Below are 13987 nucleotides of genomic sequence, written 5' to 3'. Positions count from 1 at the left end.
TCAACATCAAAATTGCATGGTTAACATCAAAATTGCATGGTCAACATCAAAATTGCATGGTCAACAGCAAAATTGCATGGTTAACATCAAAACTGCATGATCAACATCAAAATTGCATGGTTAACATCAAAACTGCATGGTCAACATCAAAATTGCATGGTCAACATCAAAACTGCATGGTCAACATCAAAATAGCATGGTTAACATCAAAATTGCATGGTCAACATCAAAATTGCATGGTCAACATAAGTCGTTTCTTCTGACACGCTCTGCTCGTTCTTCTCATTCACCGTGTATAATTTAAACAGAACTCTTTGTTTCTGTCAACCAGAAAATGTACGGTGGCTTCAATCCAAGCCAACTTTGTGTGTGCCTATTATTTACTTAGTGACCAACATTGCAGTCACTCTATACACACGGCGACTATTTTCATATTTGAAACTACTCATTTAATCAAAAGTAACCATTACTCCTAGGTCCATTCTTATCTGAGTGATAGTCTTAGTATTGTTAAGATATGCGATTAAAAAATAAAAACAATTAATAATTGATTAGAAATATTACGTATTTATATATTATTATTATAATTTGGTGAAAAAAAAACAAAACATAAAATATATTTGGAAATTGTATCGATTCTGTTTCCATACCTGAATTTAGAGACGCGGGTGCCAACTTCCGGTGTGTTTGAAAGTTAGGCTATCCTTTTATTCACCGTTGTCAAATTGTTAATATTTATTTTTAGGTACCTCCACGGCGATGTGTAAAACGTCAGTAGTACACATATTAATATAATAGTGACGTCATCATTTCGTGTGTTTGTGTTAATTTCTATGGATAAGCGTTCGCATTATAATTGTTAATATAGTAACGTTTTTCTTTTTGCTATGGATAAAAAATAATATAAAATTTACCTTTTGTAAAACAAATACATTTTTATTAGTGAACTACACAAACTAGAGTTAATAAAATAAAATTAATCTTAACGTTTCCTGTTGACACATGTATTTAAAAATAATGTTCCTTACAAGCCTCCGTACATTTAAAAAAAAAAGCGCCAAACATAAGGACCACACTCTATCAATTCAAATAATAAAATCACAACGAATTTTTTTAAGGTCGATTTTGGATTTACAATTTTTATTATCTCAATAGTCTTATATTCTTTTATATGAATATTTTTTTATTATTGGAAACCTGTTATTAAAAAGATCCATTTAAACTTCATATCGCGTAATATTTGAATTTAATATCATTTAAAGCTTTTTAAAAATAATTACTTTTTAGAATTGTTTTTTTTTTTTTTTGTAATTCGAATAATTATGTTACCGAGAAAAAAATTATCAAGAAAGTGTTTGTTTTTTGTTTTTTTAACATAATATTGAATTTATGTTCAATTTTATTTACAACTTTGAGGTAAGTGAAATAAACAGGATTTTACACACACACACACACACACACACACACACACACACACACACACACACACACACACACACACACACACACACACATATATTACTATTTTATAATTATTTGTTCTTTTCAGATTTAAAAAATGTCGAAATTTTTATCAACCCACATTTATTCTGCTTAGTTTTCGGACCATGAAATATAGAGAGTGGGTGGGTAGGACGCCTAAAAATATATATATTTCCGCTAATATATTTAACGAAACCTACCTTTAATATGAAAGTTTATTTAATAATGAATAAATATCGAAAATTTCAGGAAAATATGACTGTTATTTGATTTTTACTAGATTTTTAAAACATGGGTGTGTGAACGGCTTCAAAAACATCACTATATAGGAACGTTGTTTTAAAGCGTCGATAATGTAAACACGATTTTTGTCTCACATTCTCATTATTTTTGTGTGTTGTAAAAAAATTTTTTTTGAATATTAGCAGTTTATTTGAAGCTTTTTCTTTTAAATGGTAAAAAATGTTAGGATGATAATATTAAATTAAATTACAATTACATCGTGTTACATATATGGGGAGGGGGTAAAACTGTGGCGCGCGTTGGAGGTACCTATTCATTTTTAAATATAATAGCTATTAAATCCTTAAAAAAAAATTAAATTGAGACGTATTGAAGGAATTGAGAAAACTTTAGCGGTCAGTTTTAGCGAAAACGCAATATTCTGACTCCCTATGAATCACGTTTCATTTTTGTGTCAGCCTAGCCTACGAAGCCAAGGGTGATTTTGTGACAGAGTTCGAATCAGTTATAATCAACACTTCCTACATTGGTGATTGCGTAAGCATGAAATATTAGTGTCTGTGGGTATAAGAAATGTTAATATTTATGTAAAAATATTAAATATATATATATATGTCAGGGATGTGAGTTCCGTTATAGAAGCGTTGATTTAATTTGAATAAAATAAAATGCGCATCAAGTGCGCTTGAAAGCCAAATTACAACGCAATATTAGGAAATATGCGTATTTTATTTTATTCAAATTAAATCAACGCTTCTATAACGGAACGCACACCCTGACGTTAATCACGCGGAGCCAAGGCACTGTTCCCGGAATTTCAAAATACAACTGATGAGAGACAACGCGCGGATCTTTACTACTGACCTTTCTTTCTCCAACTTTACATCATGGCAAGAAAGAAGAAGAAGAAGAAGAAGAAGAAGAAATAAAAAAAAACAACATACTGAGGATAGAGTTTAACTCCAAAATATATTTAAATTATAAATTTCAAACAAGTAAAATATTTGTTTATTTTCCTAATATTGCGTTGTAATTCGGCTTTCAAGCACACTTGAGTATTATATATATATATATATATATATATATATATATATATATAAGCTTATTTCCTGTGTTTCTTTATTTACGTCATTTACTTATGTCATGCTGTTACTGATAGTGTCATTCTCCCACGCTGCTTCTGCTATACCTACTTATTTTTCTCCTTCATTTACGTCATTTTTTATTAACGTCATCCCCTCTCAGTTCTAATGCTGCTAATATTACTACTGCTCCTTCTATTCCCCTCTTGCAATATCTAAAACATCCAATGTGCAACCAAACGAGTAAGGTGCTCGGCTGAACATTCGCAACGAACACTCGTCTAGCTACAACAACTGCCAGCAATTTCCCATACTTTCTATCTATGCCTAAACTAAACGCCAATTCGATGAACAAAGTTTCATAGAACTTCCCACCTGTAGAAATTATATATATATATATATATATATATATATATATATACACATACATATATATTCTGATTTTTGGTTGTTGAATATCCTCTCTGACCGTTTGCTGTGAATATATATATATATATATATATATATATATATATATATATATATATATATATCCCGTGGGATGCTGCCCAGCTGACCACAGCATGGTCGTTTTCAAGTCCAATGTAAACAAGTTCTTGTTGAGACATTCTCCTAAGTAATCAAAGTTTACCCAATTTCCACCATTATCAACCATAACAGTGTTGTCTCACTGACTACTTGACTCTCATTTACCCTTAGTCTCGAGTGGCTTTCGGACCTAGAAAAGCGGTGACACCCTTGCAAAAAATATGTATATAAATTTTCGGTTGGTTTAACACGCTTATGTTTCATGCTAAATCTTCATTGTTAAACGCGCTGTTTAAACGGACGCATCTGAAGTAAACTAGTTCTTGTTTTTTCATTGTTGTGAGATTTGCTGTTATGTCAGCTGAAATGAAAAAAAAAAAAAGATAAGGAATCTGTGGACACATGCTGCGAGGCGCGTTATGTTAAACAACAGCGAGAAAGTGTGTTGGGGTAATGTGACTTGCTTGAATAATAACAGCGCGTGCGTTATTTTTTTTTCATTTTTTTTTTTTATTTCTGTACGAATAAAATTAAACAAAATAGTTCAAATACCAAGTAGAGTGGACTCAGTCTCTAAATGACGGTGTGAGTTTATTGCGAGAGAAATAATATTCTGTACAGGCATAAAAAAATAAATTTTTGTTAAATATTATTACATGGGGAATCATTTCGAGTTAAAATCTATTGATAAATACACATTTTGTATTGAGAAATACACACTTTAAATCTGTAAATATTAGTAAAAGTATAACAAGTTTCCAAAATGGCTGTCTAATTTGGGCCATATTGGATTACTTCACCTAATGTTTACATAGTTAAAGTGTGTATTTCTCAATACAAAATGTGTATTTCTCAATAGACTTTAAGTCTTTTCAATTAAAATTTATTGAGAAATACACACACACACACACTATATATATATATATATACATATATATATATATATATATATATATATCCCATCCCTATATCCATATATCTCCCCCCACGTCTACCTGAATCTGCTACGCCTCCACACACACTACAATCTAATGTATTTTAACCTTCAAAACTTAACTATTATCGATACCCGTCTTCCTCCCTTTATTATCTCTTACCCACCTTTTTTTTTTCGTATTTTCTCTAAAACCCTTCTTCCAAATAATAGCAATCATTTCTGTAAGGTCTGACAAGGCTGCTGGATCGTAAACATGGTCCAGCATCCGAAACATATGTAACTAAACAGATAAAACGGTAATAAAAAATACCCCCCCCCACACACACACATATACATACATATATTCCGATTTTTTGGTTGTTGAATACTCTCTCTGACCGTTAACTGTGAATACCCGCCGAGGTAGAAATTTCATTTCTTTTCATTAATGTGTTAAATATCCAGTGGCATCGAGAAAAGATGCTAATCTACGAAGGCAAGAGTGACTTTGTAACTGGGTTCAAATCCCCTGTCCAGCAGTAATCATCACATTGGTAATTACATAAGCATGAAACAATCTGTAGGTATAAAAATTGCAAATATTTATTTTAAAATATAATAGTTATTAAGCCTCTTAAAAAAATAAATTGAGACGTATTTTGGGAGATTTTTCATATAATATTTAACAAAAGCAACAACAACAGCAACAACAACAACAACAAAAAACTTAATGTCTGCACAGAATTTTTTCTCATAAACTCCCGTTGTGATTTAGTGACTTTGCAGTAGAGTGAAGTAAAAACTGAAAATAAAACAAATTTGCTTTATACAGAAAGCTTTATACTGACCATCACAGCTTTTACCCCTTAATGAGGAATAATAATCATTAATATTTATATATTTATCTGTAATGAAACTAGCAGGCCGCCCGGCATTGCCCGGTCGTAAAATACGCCTAAATATAATATTTTGATTAAAGCAGATTTCGTATTTATTATTATATTATATTGGACCCAATATATAGTAATAATTTAGTAGGTATTAAGTCGCCACCACCGAGAATTGAACCCAAAGCGTTTAGCTTACGATTTCCTTTTTCCTTTCACATTAATGCCTGAGCTATGAAGACATGTTTGCTGCAAGGCTAAAAATTACAACAGAGCTATTACGTTACGCATGCATATTACCTTGCAAATTCCATTTCTTCAATTTTCACACTTTGCACCGATTTTATCGTCTAAAATACGAATAAAAGTCTCGCATGAGTTCGAATATCATATATATTAAGTTTTATATCTATAGACCAAAAACTGACAGAGGAGTTTGGTGGGCAAAACTTTTAAACAAATATATATACGCAAAACATCTACATAAAAACGCGATACATTTAGTAATCGTGCGAGAGTAGCCGCGTGGTAGGGAGTAAGGCTTATTATCATGGTGTCCCGATTTCGAATCTCGCTAGATTCAGCCATTCTGGTGAGTCGTAGACGACGAAACGTGTGCCAATGGATAATTATATTTAAAAAATAATATATATGCTACTCCCCATTTAGGGGGGGGGTTACCAAATTGGTCAAAGGGAAAATTATTCCCAACTCTCATTTAGCTAAAAATTCACTTTCGTATAAATAATTGAATTCATTTAAAAAGTATCGCTAACAAAAACAAATAAAAACATCTACACATACATAAATACATATAGAAAAAGGTTTGTGTTTTTACGCAAGTATAAATAGTGTAGAGTATCTGCATGAATATAGTTACACGTAATAGTTAACTAAAGATGATTATCCCATAAAAAAAAAACTAATAGGGAACTAATTAAAATGCATGTTTAAAAGAATATGCAAATTAGCTAGAACTTTTGCTAGTGAATGCAATTCCTATTTGCAAATAAATGCAATTCCAATTGTTATGGCATGATCACGTTCACACACCGGCTAGGTTTATATATATATATATATATATATATATATATATATATATATATATATATATATATATATATATATATATATATAATCTATATGAGAATAATGGAAATAGTATTCCGAAAAAATAGAGAAATAAAAAGGAACAAACCGAGTTATGTGTTCATCAACGTTTTGTCTTTTTTTTTTTTAATCCAGAGGAAGTCTCGAAATAAAGACAAAATATTAATGAACGCATAACACGGTTTTTCCTTTTTATTTCTCTTTCTCTCCTCCCCCTCTCTCTCTCTCTCTCTCTCTCTCTCTCTCTCTCTCTCTATATATATATATATATATATATATATATATATATATATATATATATATATATATATTCTAGCAGGGAGACCTAACGAAATGAATGAAATCGCCCATTGTTTTTTTATCAAATCGATTGATTGCCTGCGCTAATTAGGGACACCATCCGCAGTGTATCGGGACTTCGTCCACAATACAATGCAGTCTACATTGCACCGTAGAAAATCTATTGAATTTATAAAATTATCTGTAAATAATGGCTTCACTCAAAGTTTAAAATGCAAAAGTCAAGTATCATCGTTAAATTGTGCTCTAAAAAGAAACATTCATTTTCCACGCGTCCTATTCTTATAAAAAATTTTAAGTTGATTTTATAGGCTGCGCTTTTCTGCTTGTGTGGGGATAAAACTTCTGAAATTCTCATGTGATGTTAGGTTGTATAAAAGTATTAACATTCGTGTGAAATTTAAAAAAAAAATCGGTCCAGCTGTTTCCAAGTCCATAGGAAACGAACTCTCGTACACACAAAGTTCCTTTATATATATATATATATATATATATATATATATATATATATATATATATATATATATATATATATATGTTCCTTTATATATATATATATATATATATATATATATATATATATATATATATATATAACTACTTCATTTATTCACATAAATTTAATATACGAAAGTATAGATTTATGCGTAAACTTTAAGTATTTACTTAAAAGTGCTCAATACGTAGGTAGAGCTAGTTAGTAATTTATAAAATATATATAGCGATTAAGCTACACTGAATATTCTGCGTTTCATCCAACTAACGCAGAATATTCAGTGTAGCTTAATCGCCATATATATTTTATAAATTACTATATATATATATATATATATATATATATATATATATATATATATATATGTGTGTGTGTCTCTGTGTGTGTGTGTGTTTTATTTACAGGAAGTTTAAATGAGTTAAGTCATCTGTATCGGCTGAAGAGAGCTATATATGGGTATTTAATATCGTCCTCAATTATTAGGTCTGAAACCGACAGTACTGATATCTTATCTCATTATTATAATAAATAATATTAAAGTATTTCTTCAAAACTCCGCGAATTAAGGACTATCCACTTATTAAGTGTTTCCTTTTCAGATTAAATATGTTTTTAACTCTTTTTCAAAGTATTTTTTAACATGTTTTATTAACTATTTGCTCTTGTTATAAGCTCTATCTCCTACTTGGTGGTTTTATCGAGCTTTTAGATCTGGTTCAGATTACTTTATAAATATTAATTATTTAATATTTATAATATACTTTAGTTTTACCATCTTGGATCATTTTGGTAAATTTAATTGTAATTTTTAGTTTATATATATATATATATGTGTGTGTGTGTGTGTGTGTGTGTGTGTGTGTGTGTGTGTGTGTGTGTGTGTGTGTGTGTACATATAGTGAATAAATGCCAAAAGACTATATTCCAAAGTTCATGATGTTGACCATCTTATAATTTATTCCTTTAATTCAGTTAACATTTACAATTCTTGAAAGTATCTGTTTCGTAGCGCAAAATCAATCACTAAATTATTATATCAATCAGTGAATCTATTATGCCCTTAACTCATCAGAAGAAAATATCAACAATCAATCCCTCAAAAGGGAATAAAGTGCATTTTTATATTATTCAAATCCGAAAATTGAAAGGGAAGGTGTAAATACCTTATAATGTGTTTCCATCACGCCATTTTGATGTGTAATTACATTGAGCTTCTTAAATAAGGATTGGTATAAATTATAACAAAATATATTCCCACAGAAATATATATATATATATATATATATATATATATATATATATATATATATATATATATATATATATATATATATATATATATATATATATATACAGGCGGCAAAAAAGAAAGTCCATATTTGTAATTTTTTTCAAAAACTGCAAACTTAAGTTAAATTTAATGTAACTGTTTAAACAACTATACCTCATTTGATTGGCCCTGTATTCTTTTATAATTTTACCTGTTCATATTTGACTTTTGATTGAAATATTCTAGTGTTTACGTCAATTTAAAAAAATAACTTCAAATTGAGGAGGCAAAAGAAAGTCCGCATAATGGAAAATTGTTATTTAAATGTAACTTTATGACATTAATGCAACACAAATACAATAGGAACACAATGAACTAGTTAATATTTAGTAGCATAGCCCTTCTGCAATTTGATAGCCGGTAATCTTTTGGGAATTCCTTGAATTAGACTGCAGCAATACTCCGAGGAAAGGGCATTACCACTCTTCTTTAATTTTTGTCCAAAGTTCTGAAATTTTATCATTGCGTAGCTGTTGCTTGATGTAATGCCATAAGTTTTCGATAGGATTGAGGTTTAGAGATTGCGCTTATTAAAAAAAAATGATGCCTTGGATTTTTATAAAACTTTCTGAAATGTTGTAACTAACGTATTTCTACATAATTTTGTTTGTCTATACTTCGCGATAACTCTTGGGTGTGCTCAAGGGGCTCTTTTAGGGCTAACAAAAATACTCCATTTTTGGGGGCTATTTTAGCATATTTGTCCAAAATTTTCTGTGTATGTCTATTTAGCAGTTTTGCATGGTGCTGAACTCAAATTTAAATATGTTAAGGCCTTGGGGACTTTTGGGGCTAAATGGGGAGGGGTGCTCGTTGACTGTGCATTCGCGGGGGATCATGCCTGATTCACTTGTTGCTTTCTGATTTTTACATCGGCTGAAACAAAGTAAAAAGAAAAGAAAATAAATTTCAGGCTTTTAAAATTTATACCAGAATTGTCCGTTAGAATCTCTGACGTAATGTATAAAATACTAAATACACCAAGTACTAAGTGAAACTCTTCCGCAGGTTAAAGGTTCAATACTCAATACGGGAGAGATGAATGATACACCTGCGAATTATTTCAGACGTCTGCATGGTTACCTGACTGGCGGAACATGTGTATGCTGCCCCCACCCCCGTGGATTAAATAAAGGATTCTGTTCGAAATTCGGCGCATATTTCCGTGTTCAACAGAATTATTTTCGAGTTCCACAAGATACACCACAATAAGGTCGGAGGTTACATAGACAGAAATGTCGTAAAAATAGCACTCAAGAAGAGACCAAAAATCCCCATAATATCAATAATACCGACTTTGCTGTTATTTTCACCTACATTCTGAAGATCGAAGCTATTCCGGCAATTTTTATGTTGCATTGTATGAATAAAAGTAAGCATCAACTTGAAACAGCTGTAAACAACTTTAAAGTAATATTAAATTTTGTAATTGCGATATGTGGTTCTCTTCAGTCAGACCAGGCTTTATCTTTTCGTTTTTGTTAGTTAATTGCTAATTGCCTGAGATGCTCCAACCAGAGAATGCCGACGGGGCTGCTCAGACATTGTTAAAGCCAGAGTACATCGCTTCAGTGTGTTGGCGTATTTAAGCTCTACTTAATATCCTTCTGACGTTGAGGTAGATAAACTGACACACATCGAGGCATGGGTAATTGTGCATAAAACGGGACCCTAAGTTTCAAAGATGGCGGCAGGTCTGTCAATTGAGTTATGTAAGGACAAAATGGATACAATACTTCCACTATTCTTCAAAACTACTTACTTATATATTTGGACAAAATATTAAGATTTTTTTTTGTTGATATATTTTTTCTAACATATTTACGAGTTCTTTTTTAAATGTAGTATATTTAAATATACTTTCTTTATATATACTTTATTTAAATCGGTCTATTACGACCGTCGCCGATTAAAAAAAAATATTATTTTTATAGTTAACTATATTTTATGTTTATTTTTTCACCCCCTCACTTATAATAAAAAATATTTTAAAATACGTAAACTTTCTTTAACGATTGATTTTGTGTTTTTTAATCGCATAGAAATATCGAAACATTTTGTTTAGATATTTAAAAAAAAAATTTTGTTTAAATATTTGTTAGTATATTTGGAAAAGGTATGCGATTAAAAAAACACAAAATCCATTGATAAAGAAAGTTTACGTATTTTATATATTTTTCTTTTAAAGGGGGGTGAAAAAAAAACTAAATTATAGTTAACTATAAAAAATAATTTTTTTTTGAATCGGCAACGATTGCAAATAGACTGCGCAGATTTAAATAAAGTATATGTAAATAAAGTATATTAAAATATAGTACATTTAACAAAAGAGAAGTATATTTGAAAAAAGAACACGTAAATATGACAGAAAAATATATATTTACAAAAAAAAGCTTCTTAATATTTTGTCCAAATATATAAGTAAGCAGTTTTGAAGAATAGCGAAAGCATTGTATCAATTTTGTGCTTCCATAACTCATTTGACAGAACTGCCGCCATGTTTAAAACTTAGGGCCTCGTTTTATGCACCATTACCGAGACATGTTACAAAGAAATGGTTTACGAACAAAAACGAATTTATCATTTGTCTTCTATATTATAGTTACGAATGTCACTAATATCTTATTCGTTTTCTCCATCTCTCCTGAACGCTGAAACCGTCTAATAATACAACATAACCAGTGACAATACGGATACAGGTATAGAATATAAAACATAGATATAAATAACTGTGATGTTTGCGAATGCGTTAGATAAAAACAATAGTTAGTGTTGAAAAGAAGCCAGCAACAGAAGGAACGAAAAAAAAAAAACGAAAAAAAAAAACAAAAAAAAACAGTGCGAAATGGAAAGAATAGAAGAGACGAGGCGATGTCTTTGAGAGTCTGTGTACATAGCATTGCCACATCTGGTTTAATATTATTCGATTGGGATAGTGTTTAAGAGTGCTGGAGAAATGGTTATAAGTTATTAGGTTCTTCTATAAGCCAAAGCTTTAGTATACAGACCAGGAAGTAAACGAGGTAAATGTGCAGAATAAATGAGGTGAAATATTTAGGAGTCGAAACCCATGTCGTGTTTTGTGAAAACGATTTCACAGTCGATAGTCAGATTTCTAAAGCAAAATCTTCACTTCTTAAATAGGGAGCTCGATTTGCGAGTTTTTACGGGAGTCAGAGTCGGCATTTTTATTAACAAGGTTGGGAGTCGGATTTATTTAAACCGACTCTACACCTCTGACACACCAAGATGAGATCAAGAGATTGAATTTTCTTTTTCAGGAGTTGAAGACGAGGTTTATTTTTCTAACCAACTCCAGAGTCGATAGTCAGATTTTTAAAGCAGATCTTCCCACTTCTGAAATAGGGAGTTCGATTCGAGAGTCTGTATAGGAGTCGTAGTCGATATATATATATATATATATATATATATATATATATATATATATATATATATATATATATATATATATAAACGCGGTGTAGAGTCGGGTTCAATTCAACCGAATCTACACGTCTGAGATTTGAAGACTGTAATGAAAGACTGAATTTTCTTTTCTTTTTTTTTTTAGGAGTCGAAGTCGATGCATTTTTAAAACCGACTCGGGAGTCGGAAGTCAGATCCTTTTACTCAGTTACCCACTTCTGAGCTTATTCTCTATATTAATCAAATTGTGTAAGCGCTTCTCGCGTGTTTACGTTTGCGTGTTTCTCGTCTTAACGTAACTTATTATTATTATTATTATTATTATTATTATTATTATTATTATTATTATTATTATTATTATTATTTATATGCTTATCAATGCAATAGCGAAAAAAAACAATATTAAAAAATTCTTATTTACAAAAAGTCAATTACGAAATTAAATATGTGCAAAGATCATAGTGTATTATCTGTTCTGGTGTTAAATTGTCCTCAGTCAATATAGGGGAAATCCTTCTATACTAAGGCAATTTTTATTTTTGCCTATTTCTAGAGTGTCCCTTTTTGAGGAGTTAGTTTTCTCTCACATTAAAAACGACCTTGTGTCACATTCTGTTTGCGTGCGTAAGCAGAAAAATAATTAAAATCTGAGCGTGGTAGTTTGTGTAAGAAGTTAGTGGTTCTTCCAGTAAATGGTAGTAGGAATCTGGTTGTTTTTAAAATCTACCTCTAATCGAGGGTCAGGAGTCAGACGTTTTTTTTTATATATAGTCATCTAAGGGTGGGAGTTAAGAATGAGATGGGGGATGGAAACGTGTAAACATATGGACGGATGAAAAGGGTTGGCGCAATGGCGCACATAGCAAGGTGCACGCATAACTCGGGTGCGGTTGAGGCTTGGTGGAGTGGGTACTTAACACACCAACCATACATGATAGAAATCACGTTACCGTAATGTGTCTCTGCCCTGAAAAGGCCATTGCGATGAAGAGCGAGAGGTTTTTTTAAAATTTATTTTTTATTTTTTTATTATCAGTTGTTGCGATGAGAAGTATTCTTAAAATCTCAATCCTGGACGAATTCGCTAGAAAAAGATAACAAAACTAATATTAGATTAGAGAACAAAAAAATAAGAAAATATAACAAACAAACAAACAAACAAACAAACAAACAATACAATACAAAGCGTCATCTTCATCCTTTTTCGCATCGACTCAAAATGTGGTTAACAATCGATTTCTTTGGCGTCGTGAAGTCATAGAAAATAATTGCCATATAAAATAATCCATTCTTATATACTAATGATGAGGTATAAACGATCCAACGACTGAAGTCAGGAGAAGCTTCTACAGCTATGTCTAACCCCTAACAACATCCCAGGAAGAGACCAGACAACAGCTGTAAAATAGACTTACAGAATGCCTTCTCTTAGTAACATGGGAATCTCCCGTTCTGAAGCCTTTTCTCCCGGTTCAGAAGCACCTTGGCTCAAATTAATCCACCCGCCCCAACCGCCTGAATGGATCGATCAAAAGTTGCTACAAAACTGACCTAACCATTTGCGTATGTGAAGAGAAGTATCATTCGATGCAAGACTGCATTGTCTTCCCTCTATTGCCCAACCGGTGCAGCTTGAACTATTGCAGCATACGACAATAATGCAAAGGACTACGTAAAAAAAAAGTAGGAAACTCTTGTATGAGCACATGCTTCAAAGATACACACGAGGTGCCTTAAATAAGTTTCCATATATTTTTGTACAGGCATTTAAAATTGTCATAGGCTCTTGAAAATTCAGTATGTTATTGCTATACATTTTATGAGATGACTGGCCGATTCTTATTTCAGGTTCAAATGAACAACTACAGTAAGAATTGGAACATACTCTACTAAAGTCTGATTATCTTGGCTGGTGAATTTCAAAAATGCAATCTGGACATGAGGAAACTTTAGAAAAACGATATGCAATAAACATTCTGTTTTAAACTTAGAAAAACGCCTCAGAAAAGTATGGAATGCTTCAGACTGCTTTTGGACCATCTTGCATAAATCGAGCATTAGTTTTTGAGTGGGATAGGATATTTAAGGAAGGCAGGGAGTTGTGAGGAATGATGAGAGGTGTGGGAGTAGTAAGGAAGTTAAAACACCAGAGTTGATTGGCCAAATAAAGAATTTCATAGATAAGGA

The 13987-nt window shown here is 31.3% G+C and overlaps 1 protein-coding gene across 5 annotated transcripts in view; it reads right to left on the bottom strand.

Moving 5' to 3' along the window:
- The window catches only part of LOC145260475 (major egg antigen-like), a 165899-nt gene that overhangs the window by 49699 nt on the left and 102213 nt on the right, over nt 1–13987 (bottom strand). For 2 of the 5 annotated variants that reach the window (XM_080118573.1, XM_080118572.1), the window contains exon 2: nt 12751–12884. The exons of 2 other annotated variants lie outside the window; for them this stretch is intronic. In XM_080118573.1, coding sequence (XP_079974699.1) covers nt 12751–12780 — 30 coding nt within the window. In that variant the 5' untranslated portion in view covers nt 12781–12884. Of the gene's footprint in view, nt 1–6336; nt 6359–12750; nt 12885–13987 lie in introns of those variants that run through there. One more of the 5 variants, XM_080118576.1, reaches the window with a different exon arrangement.

Source organism: Euprymna scolopes, chromosome 36 (assembly GCF_053919585.1).
Source record: "Euprymna scolopes isolate OS-2025 chromosome 36, ASM5391958v1, whole genome shotgun sequence".
NCBI lineage: Eukaryota > Metazoa > Mollusca > Cephalopoda > Sepiida > Sepiolidae > Euprymna > Euprymna scolopes.
This window is presented reverse-complemented; position numbering and strand designations above follow the sequence as displayed.